The 15,779-nt window shown below is 38.7% G+C and overlaps 1 protein-coding gene across 1 annotated transcript in view; it reads left to right on the plus strand.

The window, feature by feature from the left end:
• The window catches only part of LOC146004713 (multicopper oxidase 3-like), an 89,167-nt gene that overhangs the window by 55,137 nt on the left and 18,251 nt on the right, over nt 1-15,779 (plus strand). The window contains exons 5-9 of the mRNA XM_083143668.1: nt 1,499-1,719; nt 6,195-6,399; nt 7,112-7,299; nt 12,241-12,439; nt 14,021-14,245. Coding sequence (XP_082999794.1) covers nt 1,499-1,719; nt 6,195-6,399; nt 7,112-7,299; nt 12,241-12,439; nt 14,021-14,245 — 1,038 coding nt within the window. The remainder of the gene's footprint in view (nt 1-1,498; nt 1,720-6,194; nt 6,400-7,111; nt 7,300-12,240; nt 12,440-14,020; nt 14,246-15,779) is intronic.

Raw genomic sequence — 15,779 nt, forward strand, 5'->3', positions numbered from 1 at the left:
GAAGGATTAAATGCGCTCCCCTTCCTCCTCCCCCGCTGCTCTTTGAGCAACAGGGGAGCCAAGCAGATAGTTTGCTTCTATGCTTACAGTCAGCCTTGATATTTTGCCTTAGGTGATCCGAAGAAAATCTTTAGAGTAGCAAAATTAGCTCTTCTTCCACATTACAAACATCCAAGTTAGCAATTTAAGTGTCGTAAAGTAACTGTGAAAGTAACTGTTGGAACGTTACTTCTATTGAAAAAAGTAACTCAGTTACAGTTACTTGATCTTATAAGTAACTAGTTACAGTTACAATTCTTCAAAAGAAGTAACTGTTACTTGTAACTAGTTACTTCCAAACATTGCTAAATACTTCCAACAACTGCCGCTAGGTGACAGTTGTGTGCGCACAAAAGGAGTGCATACATGACAAACAACCACCTATTGTGGGTTGTTTACATAAGCACTTCTTTTTGTTTCTGTGTACCTGGTAAGTTTTCATAATTCTATTCCCCTTGATAGAATAAAAGAAAAACATCTATTCGTAGAATGTGTGAATATTTTTTCGTATGCAATTGAGGAGTTTTGTAATTGCTGTATTGGCCAATAAGAAGCGAGATAAGTCTTGCATCATCGTTCAACAAGGAGGTGTGTGATAAGTCCATTTTATGCAGATATAGGCTAATCGGGACTGGTCCTACAGTTTAAAGTGGGATCCAAGCTGTATATACCTCCACCGGGTATCGTAATTCTTTACAATAAGTTGTTGTACAATAATATGTACAATACGTTATAATAATATCAAATCTATGATAAGTGACGTGCCCAGGAATTTAGAAATGGTGGTTACGTATACTAATTTTAGTAGTCACCTTTGGCCACCTTTTCTGCCTCTGACGTTTTTTTTTTTTTTTTAAAGAATACTGGACTGGAGGGAGGTTTTCAACTACCACGAAGCCCTTTGTGTACGCCATTGACATATTTGTAATGTAATATATATTAGCATACATAAAATAATTTAAATGCTTTTTAAGTCGACTTTATATACAGAAAGCCTAATGGGGACTGGACCTACAGTTTAAAGTGGGATCCGTACCACTGTGCCATGTGCCTCCACCGGGTGTCGAACACCAGACTCCTTGATTACAAGATGACGACGTTATCACTATGCCATCGTGGAGGCGCGTATAAAACAATCGATAATATACAATAATTATATATATATATATATATATACACATGCATACATACATATACATACGTATGTACACAAATGTGTTATTGAAAAAAAATAATAATAATGGATGTTGATGTAACAAGTAAATCACGTAATAGCTTGAAGAAAAAGTATGTAAATATAGCTATGCCAACTTTGTAAAGCTTCCAAACAAAATATTTTTTTCATTTTTACGTATCTTACGGGGTCAGAAATTTTGTGATGTAGAACTTGGATATCTGTTTCGCAAAGAGTTGAAGAGTTTTAGCATACCACTCAACCAACTCGAAATGTTGCTTTCAGAATTCCAGAGGCTTGACGGCATAGACGGGGCCCTCATAATACGAGAACCCAGGAACAGCGACGCCCTCAGCTCCTTCTACGACTACGACCTCCCAGAGCACTACGTCTTCCTGCAGGATTGGCTTCACGAGTTAGGAGTCAACGATTACCCAGGGAGGAGATTCCGTGACGTCAGTCAGCTCGCAAGAAACATCCTTATAAACGGCAGAGGAAGGTACCTTGTGAGTAACACAGAACGCCTCTTTCTCGTCATTGGCTCTTAAGTTCACTTTAAATTAATAAAAGTATATTCAAAAGAACAAATATGTATGTATAATAATTTTATAAACGTGAGTATGCATATGGTATGACCGAAGCACAGTGGAATATGCTGAAACGTATCGAACAAGAAAATCGATTTCGACATGTGTAAAACGAAATATCTTTTAAGCATTACTTATACATTTAAAACTTTCCAACTTACGGCGACAAATACCAAATACAATGGACACATGATTGGCCAATTAAGGCCTTTATGTTGCATGTTTTCTTCCACGGAACTTCCTCTAATTCATTCAAGCAAACTTTCGAAAACAAGTTCTGGGTGCGGGAAAGGGGAACGGCAACGTGCGGGGTTCCTAGGAAAGTAAAGGGAGGAAGTAGAAGCAAAAATATTGAGCAAGACTGTTAAATATGGGGATGGAAATCTGAAAAAACTTGCGATACAAGAGCAGAACAATGACCCAAGAGAACTTTAATGGTAAAAGAAAGAACTATACACCATAGGGCTGAGGTGGATGTTGGAAGAAGGAGCCGAGGGGAGGGCGGGCATGCAGGAAATGAGGATAATAAGGGACAGATTGGAGGACATCAGCAAACAAAACAATTTGGCAGAATGTGCGGAGAAAGTGTCTTTAACTTCGGCACAAATCGTGGATGGGAATAGGCAATGGGGAAGGCGAATATACGTAGACGTGTGTGAAACGAGCGACAGGACGCGTTTGGCATGGATCAGGCTAGGGGTTGGGAACAATTGAAGCGCGTAAGAGAGGACGGGATTGTAGAATGTCCAATGTGTGGGGAAGACGAGACGAAATTCCACATTCACCTCCAGTGTAAAGAAACAGTAAAGGCTAGACGGAAGTACATAAAGGATATGAACGAATCAAAGATGGAGGGACAAATGAAGGCCAATACGGGGAGGGAAATGGCTGGAAGGGACGAAAGTCAAAAAAGGGAGCTGGGAACCTTCCTTCATTGCGTCTGGACAAAGAGGGCGAAAAAGATTAGGGAGGGGAGAGAAAGTGCCTGAGAGCGGTGTGTAGAAAGCATCAGTATAGATTGTAGTGAAGGAAGAACCCGCAAGTAATACGAAAGGTAAAGTAAAACATGGATAGGAAAAAGGAAGGGGGAAAACTTCAATGTGTGTACATCCGCAAAGCCTCATCCTGGAAGGAACCTATATTCTTTCTATTTTATTCTATTCTAATACACTATTCATATGTTACGTTTTAAATAACATAGCAAAATTATTTTTGGAAAATATTTCAATTTTTAAATTGCGTTTCGTAGCTATATTAACAATAAATATATTATTTTATCAATATACAATAGTATGACCCTGTAGCTGCATGTGTATATGAATGGACAAACAAAACATAACTGAAATATAATTGTATTTTTGAACAATTTATGTGTTAATTGTTGACACGTGGTACTGTTTTTTTTTTTAAAAAAGGAAATACTTTACACGATTTTGTTGCAAATCAGTCGTCATTTAAATTTTAGAGATGAACCTGCAACAATCAATCATGAAATCAAACAAAGAATTTCAAATAGATTTTTGGAGAGAACTTACATATTTTTAGCACCTATGGACTCAACAATCAAACGTGATGCAAATTTTTGATTTCGAGTAAAGTGGAACACGATTCAGTTGACCAAATCAATGCATTTCTGATATTATTCACGGATATTCAGCATACTCTTACAAATTCCTTTTTTTTGGTTTGGTTTGAGTTGGTGTTTTAAGTTCACTTTATGCTAATCGGGCTAATCGGGACTGGACCTACAGTTTAAACAAATGTGCCTCCACCGGGTATCGAACCCGGGAACATTGATTACAAGGCGACGACGCTACCACTGCACCATCGGGGAGGCCCCTGCAAATTCCTTGTGAAGTGCAAGCTATCGCTGGCTGCCTTCCTGGACCAGTACTCAGCATATACCAAATTATTTTTTTGGTCAAAATTACACACTTTCGCTATTCGCCAATCTACGTAACAGGAGTAATTTAACTTAAGATGTTAGTATATATAATGCCTATCCAGATACAAACTAAAATTACTAAACATCTTACAGATACACACATACGCACACACATAGGTTTCAAGGTATTCCAAGTCAAGGTGCACCTGAATCTGAATTTTTAGAATTAAATTAAATGTAACTTTATTCTATCTTGTAGGTCAAGAACCTAAAATTGCCATTTGGATAAGAATTGAAGTATTATACATAATATAGTTAGAAGGTAGATGGTATTTTAGACATGTTTTGTTTATTTTAACTTCTTGATTTACTTTTGTTCTGTATTCTGTCCCACCTGTGACACAAGAAACAATTACTTTCTTTTTTAACTGTGGCGTTTCCCCTGCAACTCTAGTAGAATACTCAATGGGCAATTACCTTCTCTCCTTGTCTGAAATAAAGTATTTTTTATAATTTGAAAATTCACAGAAATTGAAATAAGTTTCTTTTTAAGCAAAGAGGCAGTGTTATATCTGTCCCACTCGTTACACAAAATTGTTCACTTGTAGCTAAATATGGGGGAATGTAATCATAGGGTAGTTAAGTTATGTTCAATCAAGAGTGTTTAGTTTCATATTTCCTATAACGACATTGCGTACGATTGGGTTCATTTTTACAGTGCTATGCGACGGAATGTGGAATTACAATTTAATAAACGTACTTTGCAAGTTAACATTTTTCCTTCATTATAAGGGCCTCCCCCATGGAACAGTGGTAGCGTCATTGCCTTATAATCAAGGGGTCCCGGGTTCGATACCCGGTGAAGGCACAAGTGGTTCGGATCCCACTTTACACTGTAGGTCCAGTCCCGATTAGCCTTCCTGTGCATAAATTGGACTTTAAACAGCAAATCAAACCAAATCCTTCATTATAAGTTTCAAAGTAAACTAACCTAGGATTCTATCTATTTCAGTTACAGTTCTTTCAACTGGCTACGTTTTTTTACAAGGTATAAGGCAGCTTAAGCAGTTCGCTGCTCGACGTATTTGAGTCAGACATGATGACGATTGACCAAAATGCCAGGATGCCATTAGTTGGATCCGAAAATAATATCACACAAGACTATACATACAAAGAATGGTCCTCCCCAAACTTCTAAATACTTCTATTTCACAGCCAGTGGCGACGCATATGTTGACTTACATGTTTGGTTTGCAGGGTATATTTCATGATTCGTGTCTTCCGCTCGGTGGAATGGCTCAGAGGAGCATTATATCAGATTTCCAGCTAAGTATTTTTTTTGTGGAAAGGGAAATTCTCGTTTCGCTGAATCCCCTTTCGCCGAATATTTTGAAGGGAGGGTGAAAGGAGGGAATTTTCCCTCCGCTGGGAAAATTCAGGCCAAATTGCACGTCTTTAATTTTTTTGCAAACAAACAGAAAAATTTAATGAAAACGTCATATAGCGAAATATACCTATAAAAGGGAAAGACTATTTATATGATTTGTGGAGGAAGCATTTGGTAGGGTGAATTGGAAAAAACCTAGATATACTGAATAAGATTGATGTAGATGGGAAAGAGTGGAGACTCATAAGCAACCTATGTGAAACAACTGTTTCCAGAATAAGGAGAGCCAATAATAGGAGGAAGATGAACAAATTATACGAGTTTGGTACACGACATGATTTTTTTTAGCGTACGACGAGAGGACTGTGAATACTTAAATGTCCATTGTGGGCATTCGACACGAAAATAAATGTGAATGCCTCCAAACTAGGTTGAGCTGTGTCCGAAGTGAAGGTATTAGAGTTAGAAATTCTTTATCCCTGGGCGAAGTTCAGCCTATGGCTGCTCTACCACTCAACCCCCAAAATCTTGTACAATCAAAGAAACAAAAACAGTACTATAATATAAATATTCCGTTACATTTATCCCTTTTAATTATTTCAGTAACTATCAATATAAAACACATAGACAAATTTTCTCAATCACACATAGCCGACCCCTGTGGCGGAGTGGTAAGCACATCGCGCTACGACGCCAGGGGTCCCGGGTTCGAATCCTGGCCTGGGCATGGATGTTTGAGAGTGTCCATTCATCTATTTCATCATATCAACCCTCATTCTCATCTTCGCAAATTAGCCAAAAGTGGCACAAAAAGCGAAGTAAAATAAGGCAAATCAAATCAAAAATATCAAAATATTTCTTTCGCGTACTAATCTGCTCTTTTATTTCGTTTCGAATTCAAAGTACACATGCTGAATTTAGTTATGTGTATTGAAGCGTCGTCCCTGCTTATCGAGAAGTATTTCTGTTACAGTGGCAGCGCATTCAAACCATATGCAGAATTGAGATAGTTATCTTGGCAATAGTTATTGCATTTGTATAATGAGTTTTTCAAACAATTTTTCAGGAATTTAACAATGTTTTATATTTCTAAAACATAGTATTAATTTCCATTGCTTGCAGGATCCTACAACCGGAAGTTCGACTAGCACGCCATATCATGTCTTCCACGTGGAGCCAGCGAAGAGATACCGTTTTCGGGTGATCAACGGAGCGTCCCTGTCTTGCCCCCTGCAGATGCAGGTTCAAGGTCACCGGATGCTAATCGTGGCTACGGATGCAGGGCCTCTAAAACCTCTTTACGTGGACACACTTGTATCTTTTTCAGGTAAGTATTTGCCAGCAATAATATCATCATACGTTCACTCAGTCATGCATTTCTGTTCCTTCTTAAGGTGGCTGTTGATGATGTACGAGGGTCAACCAGAAAAAAGAAACGTTTAAGTGTAAAACACAAACGACAAATGATGTTTGCAAACAATTTATGGTACATCAACTACATACCTTACTCTACCTTTTCACATATTCGCCATACCCACTCAGCCCTGTGATCTGGGTATTCCAATTTCTCTTGAAACACGACGAGTTGATTACAGTTGACTGCGTTGAAACGTGGTGCAAACTATTTCTACAGTCTCTTCACTCACAGCAGGCATTTCCGTTCTGAGTATGTCACCAACGCTGCTAGCCGTCTCAAACTTTGCACACCATGCATTGATGACTTTTAACATCTCTAAGATTTCGTCCATTCTTCATTGCGAACTGTCTTTGCACTCTCACTCGTGTTACCACTGAACACACTGTGCTTTCTCCTTCATTGACGCCATGTTGAAACAGATGACCGCAGCGCCACTTGCAACGACGGGAAGAAACTCGATCAGTGACCTACGTACAGCTACAGAAATCGTCTCTCCACCTGTCATAGTTTTTAAGATACTTTTTTTTTTCTAAACAAGGGTAAGACTATATGCTCACACGATGTAACAACCACGAACCTCCCTAATTGACGCTTTCTACGTGACTCTTCTGAATCTTTGCAGGTGAAAGATACGATTTTGTTTTGGAGACGAGAGACGAACCTGGAGCCTTTTGGATCCAAGTGAAAGGCATTGCTGAATGCGCAGATGAGAAATTTCCCAACCAGCTCGCCATTTTAATGTACAAAGGTGCGAGACTAGGCGACCTGTCCAGGCCACTTGGATACAACGACAGATTGACTAAAGGAGTGGTGAGTTTCCTCGCTACATTTTAATTTCATCAACATCAGTAAAGGGAATATATAATAATATACTAATCATTAAAACTTGTAATAACCTTTCAATTTGTGCGGTGTCAGAAGGTATTTTGATGCTACGGCCAGGCCTTCCGAGACCAGTGTGTGGACTACAGACAAGCAATTTTCTCGCCCCCTTCTGCCCCGTCTTCACAGTTCTCGTATTTGGAAAGGAAAGTCTTTCTATATATTTCCTATAATTATTTAAATTCGTAAAAATGTACAAGAAAAATATTTTAATAATTTAGTAATATTTGTATTTTTACTGTTTTGAATTTTAAACTTTATTAAATATGTAAGAAAATATAATACAGTGCTTTCAAAAAGTAACTATATACCTGTCATGCACTAGTACAACAATACGTAACATCGACTTACCTTACATCAGCTGTTAGAAATGGTTCCCATGAAAATCCAGAAATATCTGCACGCGTTTCTTCTTGTTCTCGAAGACTCTCACAAGTTGTTCATGTGGAATGTTCTTGGTGACAGCAGTTTGAAGTTCCTGGAGGCTGTGGGGTTTTCTCGATAAATATTATTTTTTGCATAACCCTACAAGCAAAAATCCGGTGGGCTTAAGTCCGGAGAACGAGGTGGCCACAAGCTCTTAAAAATGTTTCAATCTCCGAAAACCTCTTGCAGTAACTTCATGGACTGCCTGGCTGTATGTGCGGTCGCACCGTCTAGTTGAATCCAAGCATTATTAATTTCGTCCTCGGTTATCTCTCCCATGAACTGGTGAATGATTTCACAATAAGGAGCTGAATTTATTGTTTCTGCGAAGAATATTGGGCCGACTATTAATATTGCAATCCACACCCCAATCTCCTGGTCACGTAGAGGAATTTCATGTACGGCATGTGGGTTGTTGGCAGACCATAAACGTGAGTTCTGTGTGTGCACGTACCCCGATAAATGAACCATGCCTCATCTGTATAAAAAACATAGTCCAAAATGTCATCAGAATTGTCCGCCAAAAACTGTTGAAACCATTCACAGTATAGAATTCGCTTTCCACAGTCTGTGGCCAATAACTTTTGAATCGCTTTCACTTTATATGGGATGAGACTGAGCTTCTTACGAACTGCCTCGTGTGCAGTTTTGTTTTTCTGTTGGGCCAACTTTCGCATGGACTTGTTGGGACTACGTTGCATAGCAGCTGATATGTCTCGCAGTTTTCCTTCATCTAGTACTGATGGTCTACCACTTCGCTCATAGTCCTTTACCGATCTAGTCTCCCTAAATTTCTCGATTAGCGCTCTTACATTTGTCGATTAGGAACAACTGTACCTGGAAATTAACGAAAAACTGGTTTCTCACTGTCTGTGTGTACTAACCATACTCACGAACGACGTATTCAACGAGAAGTACCTGTATTCGCTGTGATAATATTAACACCATTCTGAGACACAGTCTCAAGGTTCAAAGGCGACGAACACACAATGAACAACAAAGAACCAGACACACCTTTTGGTCCCAAAGCACCAGCCTGACTGGCTCGCGGAAGCAAACTGCACACAACGCAGAATTACCAACCATTGCAGAAAACATTACTCGCAGCGCACGGAATACATATAATTGTGTTTATATACGTAAACGTAAACAGCAGAGGGTTGCAGGGAGGGTGCAGGAAAGCCTTAGTGGGATGCACATATTTGGAAGCTCTATGCATTGCCTTCAGGGTCATTCTATCCTCGACAAGATCAGATGAGACGGAACTATGCTGAAAACAAATAAATGTCTTCGACGTTTTAACTATTACATAACTTGACAAAAAAGAATGCTTCGAAAGGAAGCCGAATATTTCTTTGAGTTCTTCATCCCATCGTACCAAAAATTGGAAAACCAAGGAAGACATCAACCAAAGCAAGAGAAACCTGAATTCTAAACCATTCCTCTTGAGTACGTGGCATCTAACTTCGTTGTTGTCTTGTTTCAAACCCGTTTTAGTTTACTCGTTCTCATTCCTGGGAGCCCAGCGTTTAGTCCTAAGTTCTAAGCAAGAATTTCACTTTCTCTCAAAATATCCTTATCTTTCTCATTGCTCTTAACATAATTAATGACACTGGAATTTTTTTTCTTATTTTCTTTTGCAGTAGATTTTTCAACTGTTTCTGTGTATTTTTTCGACGCTTATTTCAAATCTGAAATAGTTTTTTTTTTTACATGATATAGTAATCATGCAATTTGCTTTTGAGGAAAAGTACACCAATTGGTATTTGCACTGAGGATCGATATATCATGACGCTTATATCCACCTAACCACACATTAAAACACATATTTTTACTGTTTTTCGTATCGGATTATGGTTATTTCAAGCAGACGTAAGAAATTAGCTGAGACTCCAAGATGCAAGAAAAATATATTACACTCCTGAAAGCCGGACCAGATTTTTGTGAACTTACTTTCATAAGATAAATACTTTATTTTCTACCATGATGTATCAGGTCTTCTCCACCAATGAGGTGTTACGTCTCATAGTCTAAAAAGTAAAATTTCTACCGGAGAGGGGAAACTTATAGAGGCTGTCAAAATTGAACATTTTAAATTTTTCATGACGTACTTCAACATAAGAAAAGATCACCCTGATCAAAAACTACAACTACCAAATACACCTTTTGTCTGAATTTGAAAATAATGGTTACTGTAATAAATGAATGAAATAAGTGTTTAATAGAACTAAACATTGATTTCAGCATTCTCCTCACACGTTCTTCAATTGTAAATACAATAATTATATATGCGTGAATATAATTAAAATTAGAAATCGAAATCATTCTTGTTCCTGCTGCTGTTTGAAAGAGTAGGTAATGAGGTAAGAAAGTACGTGCAGGCCCTGTTAAATGAGGCCCGTGTAGTGAACTTTGAAATAAGGTAAAAAATATTTTAGATTTAATTTTACTGCGCTTTAAGTCAATTATTTCCACATATTTGATGCCCAGTTCTTTTTAATTGTGCAACTTGCCTTAGAACGGAATTCTTGTAAGGTACGTACGGTCCTTAACCTGAAAACTACTCACGTGGCTTCCTACATTATCTGTCCTGCGACCTTTGCATAGAAAACCAGTTGCTGTTTAGACAGAATTACCACATTATCGAAAGTGCAATGTGCATTCCATAGAATTCTGCATTACATACTGTGTTCGGAGCCTTGAGGCAAGACATTTTTTTCCCACCAATTCACCATCACAATAATGGTCCCTGTGCAAATGAAATTACATCTCTTAGTTACACGGCTCATCAAACTTATTTGTCATCTTATTGTTTGTTGAAACATTATTATCATTCCCAGTTTTTAAGGGTTTTATTCAAGCCTCGTATTCCGTCCTATTGACTTGATTTTTTGTGGACGTGTATCAAGAGATAGCACAAAAGGATCAAGACCTGGATCTTTATAACGTCAAAATTCTGACCTTCTTAGATTACTGCAATCTACATTGATCAACTTTTAAAGATTAAATTTCCTCACTTCTTGAAACGTCCTTATCTTTTCTTGCATAATTTTCCAAGGAATAAGGTTTGTTGGAATCTAACCACTATCCAATATAGTATTAATCAGAATGACGGGCAACACAATATCATCCTAGTTGCAAGTATCATGCAGAAGTCGTCTACGTTTTTGAATTCAACCGTTACATATTGAATCATGCCGTGGAATAAAATATGCTATACGTGTCATTTCATACAATAACCAGTATATGAGTCATTCATTGGCCTTCTTCGACGTGTTGTAGGTACATTACACGTTGCTCCGAATATAACTCAAGAATCGTACATTGTTTACAACTGAAAGATTTCAAATATATACATGCATTTAAATTGATTGTTCCTTGAAATCAAATCATATTCCACAACGTAGCCTTGGTTACCAGAACATCTAGATTCCAACATGCACGTTGACATTCTTTTGGATTTACAACAATAGCAAGTTTGTAATGTCCTTGAAACACTTGCAAGTTAATGAAGTATCGATGATTCCATTCTTTAATTGGATTGAATTCTAAGATTAATACAGGGCCTCCCCGATGGCGCAGTGGTAGCGTCTTCTCCTTGTAATCAAGGGGTCCCGGGTTCGATACCCGGTGGAGGCTCAAGTGGTTCGGATTCCACTTTAAACTGTAGGTCCAGTACCAATTAGCCTTACTGCGGATAAAGTGGACTTAAAACAACAAATCAACCAACCAACAAAATCTAAGATTAATACGTGATACCATTTAATAAAACACGTCAACAACGAAAGAGTGACCAGGCAACCAACCATGATAATTTGTATTATAGAATGAATTTCTACATGAAAATGTGTCTATTTAGATATGTAACACTCATAAAAAAGATTTAGTTGTGGACAGGTCAGGAAGAAATAACTTATCTCATATCATCAATTTTAACTGTTATAGTTGTACATCTTTCAACTACTGGGTGTATTTCTTTTTAATTATTTTGTGAAAGACTGGAAACAAACAGTTTCATGTGACTGGTCACCCTTCAGAAATACACTATGTCCCATCTATCTCTGGAGTAGACGAATGGAAACAAGTCTCTGCGCAAGTAGTAACGCGAGACGGCTCCACCAATGAACACAGGAGAGGAAGGGGATTGTGTGGAGGAGAGGAAAGCAACGGCAGTTACAAGCCTTTCCAGCAGCGTATACTGCTTCGCTCGTCCCACTCGATTTCCTCCTTTCTCTAAACATGGCCTCGATCCAGAGATAGCTCGGACAGGGAATAGGCCAAGTACAAGTAATAAAAAGTAAATATACGTGTGCTGCAGTTAGTCGAGGTATTTTCGTTAGAAGTAAACCGAAGACCAACGTATAAGAGTGTTACGTTTTTGCTCACGTCTCCAACAAAATTTAAAATATTTAAAAAATAAAAATATTTCCTCTTCTTTTACAGCTGCTAAACGTTATGGACCGTGATTGCGACAGCCCCGACAGAGACGGCTCCTCCTTGTGCATAGCAGACCTGAGATTCGGCGGGAATTCCAGCAAGGAGCTCCTGAAGGCCAAGGTGGACCTCCAGATATACATGCCCTTCGGCTTCAGTACCTTGCAGGAGGAACTCCGGAGTCCTGACAAGTTCTTCCCGTACATTAGTAAGATTTCCCTTACATCCAGCTCCTCTCAAGTTGTAGATAGATTCATGCCCTGGCTACATAATTACCGTATTTTAAGAAAACGAAACGTGTCTTAATGTAAGACACGATAAAACAGCATAGTGTCTGTAGTATAAAGTTGTATCTTAAGCACAACGGAGAAATTAACATACACACCCTCAAGTAAAACTCTTTACCTGTCAGTAAGCTGGTTCAGTTAAAAGTATTTAATTACAAATTAAGTTTTAACGAGAACATATCAGTATTCAAATGTGAACTGTGGCAAAATGTAGAAGGGGTGACAATAAGGACATAAAAATTGCAAATGTGACGAGAAGGATATTAACATAAAACAGATTTTACCTTTGAAGATTAGTGGCTATTTTCATCGGCATAGTTTACGTTTAGTTTAAGTTGCTAGTTGAACAATATATTATGGTCTCTGTGTTTTTGAATGTGTTTCAAAACACTGTACAAAATATGCAGTCATCATATATACATGAACTAGTTTTTTGAGTTGGAACTTTGCTGTTACTCGATTTTGCCAATATGTTTTATGCAATTCTTAAGTGCCAGGTATAATGGGTAGCTAATACGTTAAATTATACACAGCTTTACACTGCCAAGTCACAAGTAGAGTGGCGGATATCGCGCCGGGTACAGAGCGCGTCTGTCGGCAAACTGGATGTTGCATCCGCGTAACTGGAGCAACTAGCTATGTAATGAAATAATCTCGTACAATTACATTCACAGTTACAATTAAAATAAGCGCGTGATGTGCTGAAAATATCCACCTGCTTCCACACATTTACGACATCCGTATTTTTAGGAAATACAAATGTTTCTCTTCCGAAATAGCATCAATTTGTCTCCTGATATTTTCTTCCAATTTTTGTATAGCTACCGGTTAAAATGCTTGATAGCTCGCTACGCAGACGTCATAAAAATGTATGTTTCTTCTATAAGGCTCCGGAGGGATTTTCGAGGAGCATGTTCCAATCGTTTTCTAAAGTCGTTTCGATTCTCCTCAGGAAGCACGCTCCGTTTCACCCTTCGCTTCTTATCAAGAACAGATCCTCTTTCCCTAAATGTTTCAACGCTCTCTCTCTCTGCAGCAGAAACATCTGCGAATACTGCTGGAAAACTCTTTATAACTTCACGATAAGAATTCGTAATGACGTAAACAATTTGTTGTTTCACATTTTACGTATAGCGTGACATTATTAGACTGCAGAAAAGCACTAAAACAAAACGATCTAAAACCCTTGTTAACACTTTAACAAATCACAAACACGTGCGAAGTGGACACCATCTATCTGGATACTGAAGCACTGACCCGTCCAGTGCCAAGGTCTGCTTAAAGCTGTGGGTCTAAAAGGCTGCAGACTCACAATCACTGTCCGGCGCACCACGGGCGACTTGAACGAGAAAGTGCTGTATTCAAATAAAAGCAATTAACTTGGTCACCCGTAAACACTTTATAATTATTACTTAAAATGTTGTAAACATAGGCCAGACATTCTTTTAATGCCTCTATATCACGCTAGATTCTCTTGTTGAAAGAGTGATGTTTTCTTCCAGAACCCAACGTGCAGTTCCCACCCTCAGTGTCTTTCATGGGGAGGAACCTCTCCTTCTCCGCCCCCTCCTCCCCGCTGCTCACTCAGAGGGGAGACGTGGGGGCAGAAGCCCTGTGCAACCAAAGCAGCGTCCCCGGGAGATGCCGGGGACAGGACCTTTGCTACTGCACTCATCTGCAGACGATTCCTTTCGGCGCCCTCGTCGAGATTGTGCTGGTGGACACGCGTAAGTAATTAAGAGGAATGTCATTAGCTTCCAATCAGCCCCAACATAAATAATGATGTTTGTTTTTAAAATATTGTAACACTTTCTTTGTAACAATTGCTAGCAGGGTTTTTAAAGGTTCAGGAACCCATACATTCATTCTAATGCGTTCTATTGGGTTCAGCAACCGAACCGGAACATTTTTCTCGCGCAATTTAAATTCGATCCAAGTTGCATATTGTTTCATTTCAATACCAAACTTGGACCGAATTTTAATTGACCCTGAAAAAAATTACTGGTTTGTATTTAAATTGGTCCGGAAAATAAATTCCTCGACCGAATTGAAGTACAGGGTGAGCAAAAGGTAACCGTGTACCTACACTACGCTACATTGCGTAGAGAAAAACTTCCCTTTCTTGATGTTTGTTGGTACATAAAGACATGGACAGTTGGTTAGTAAGCCACTCACTGTTGTTTCTTCGGAGCGTGATATTGCAAAGCGCGGAACTGCATTAGCAATGGTTTCGTTACTCGAAGCTCGTGTGTTTTGGTGGAACAAGTTTTTCGACATGGAGGTGAATATACGTTAGAAGTGCGAAATAAGTTTATGGAAAGGTTTCCTCTGATACAGATCCACCACATTGTAATGCAGTGAGGCGGTTGATCTATAAATTTCGCAGAGCGGGATCAGTGAAGAATGCACCGAAATCAGGCAAGTCACGAGTTTTAGCAGAGGACAAGTTACACGATATTTCGATTACACGTTCGCCTGACTTGACACCTCCAGATTTTTATCTCTGGGGAGACTTATCTCTTTGCGTTTGCGAAGACAATCCCCACTCTCTGGATCAACTAAAGGAAGCCGTTACAGCATTCATCAGGAATATCTCACAGTTGGAACCGCCAAGGGTTCTTGCAAAGAAGATAAAGCGTGTCAATGCATGCCTAGATGCACATGGAGAATATTTTCAACATTTACTGTAGCAGGTATGTACCATGTAGCATGTAGCATGTAAGAATGTGTGAAAAGTAGGAACACAGCTACCTTTTGCTCACCCTGTACTTCACAGATAAAAATAATTCTTTATGCTCCAGAACCCACTTACACTTGCTGATTTTCTCTCCTGGACCAGAATTAAATTTATTTAAATTCCTCGACTAATTAGCAGCATATAATTTCAGGAACCATTCTTTGTGTGGAAAGAAAATATTCAGGTATCTCACAGATGCTGATCATCACTAGGCGTAGAATGCCAATCATAATACCATTTGTTAACCTCTTTCTGTGACATAATACTCGCATCTCTTTCACTTTATCTTTGGCCAGTTTGAGTGTTGGGGTACGAAACCAGTAGTGTAATTGATGCTATTATAAAATCGATAAATGAGGAGGTGTTTTGACTGAATAGAAATACTTAAAACTAAGGCAAAATGTCTATAAAATTTTATTGTTCCTGTGTAAAACCTACGATTTTTTTAAAAAAAAGCTTCCGAGAAAAGAGGACCCCCTCAAATTGATGTGACAAAACCTGAATTTGCTAAAATTGCTGTTTAT

Source organism: Lepisma saccharinum, chromosome 22, assembly GCF_977018435.1.
Source record: "Lepisma saccharinum chromosome 22, izLepSacc3.1, whole genome shotgun sequence".
Lineage (NCBI taxonomy): Eukaryota > Metazoa > Arthropoda > Insecta > Zygentoma > Lepismatidae > Lepisma > Lepisma saccharinum.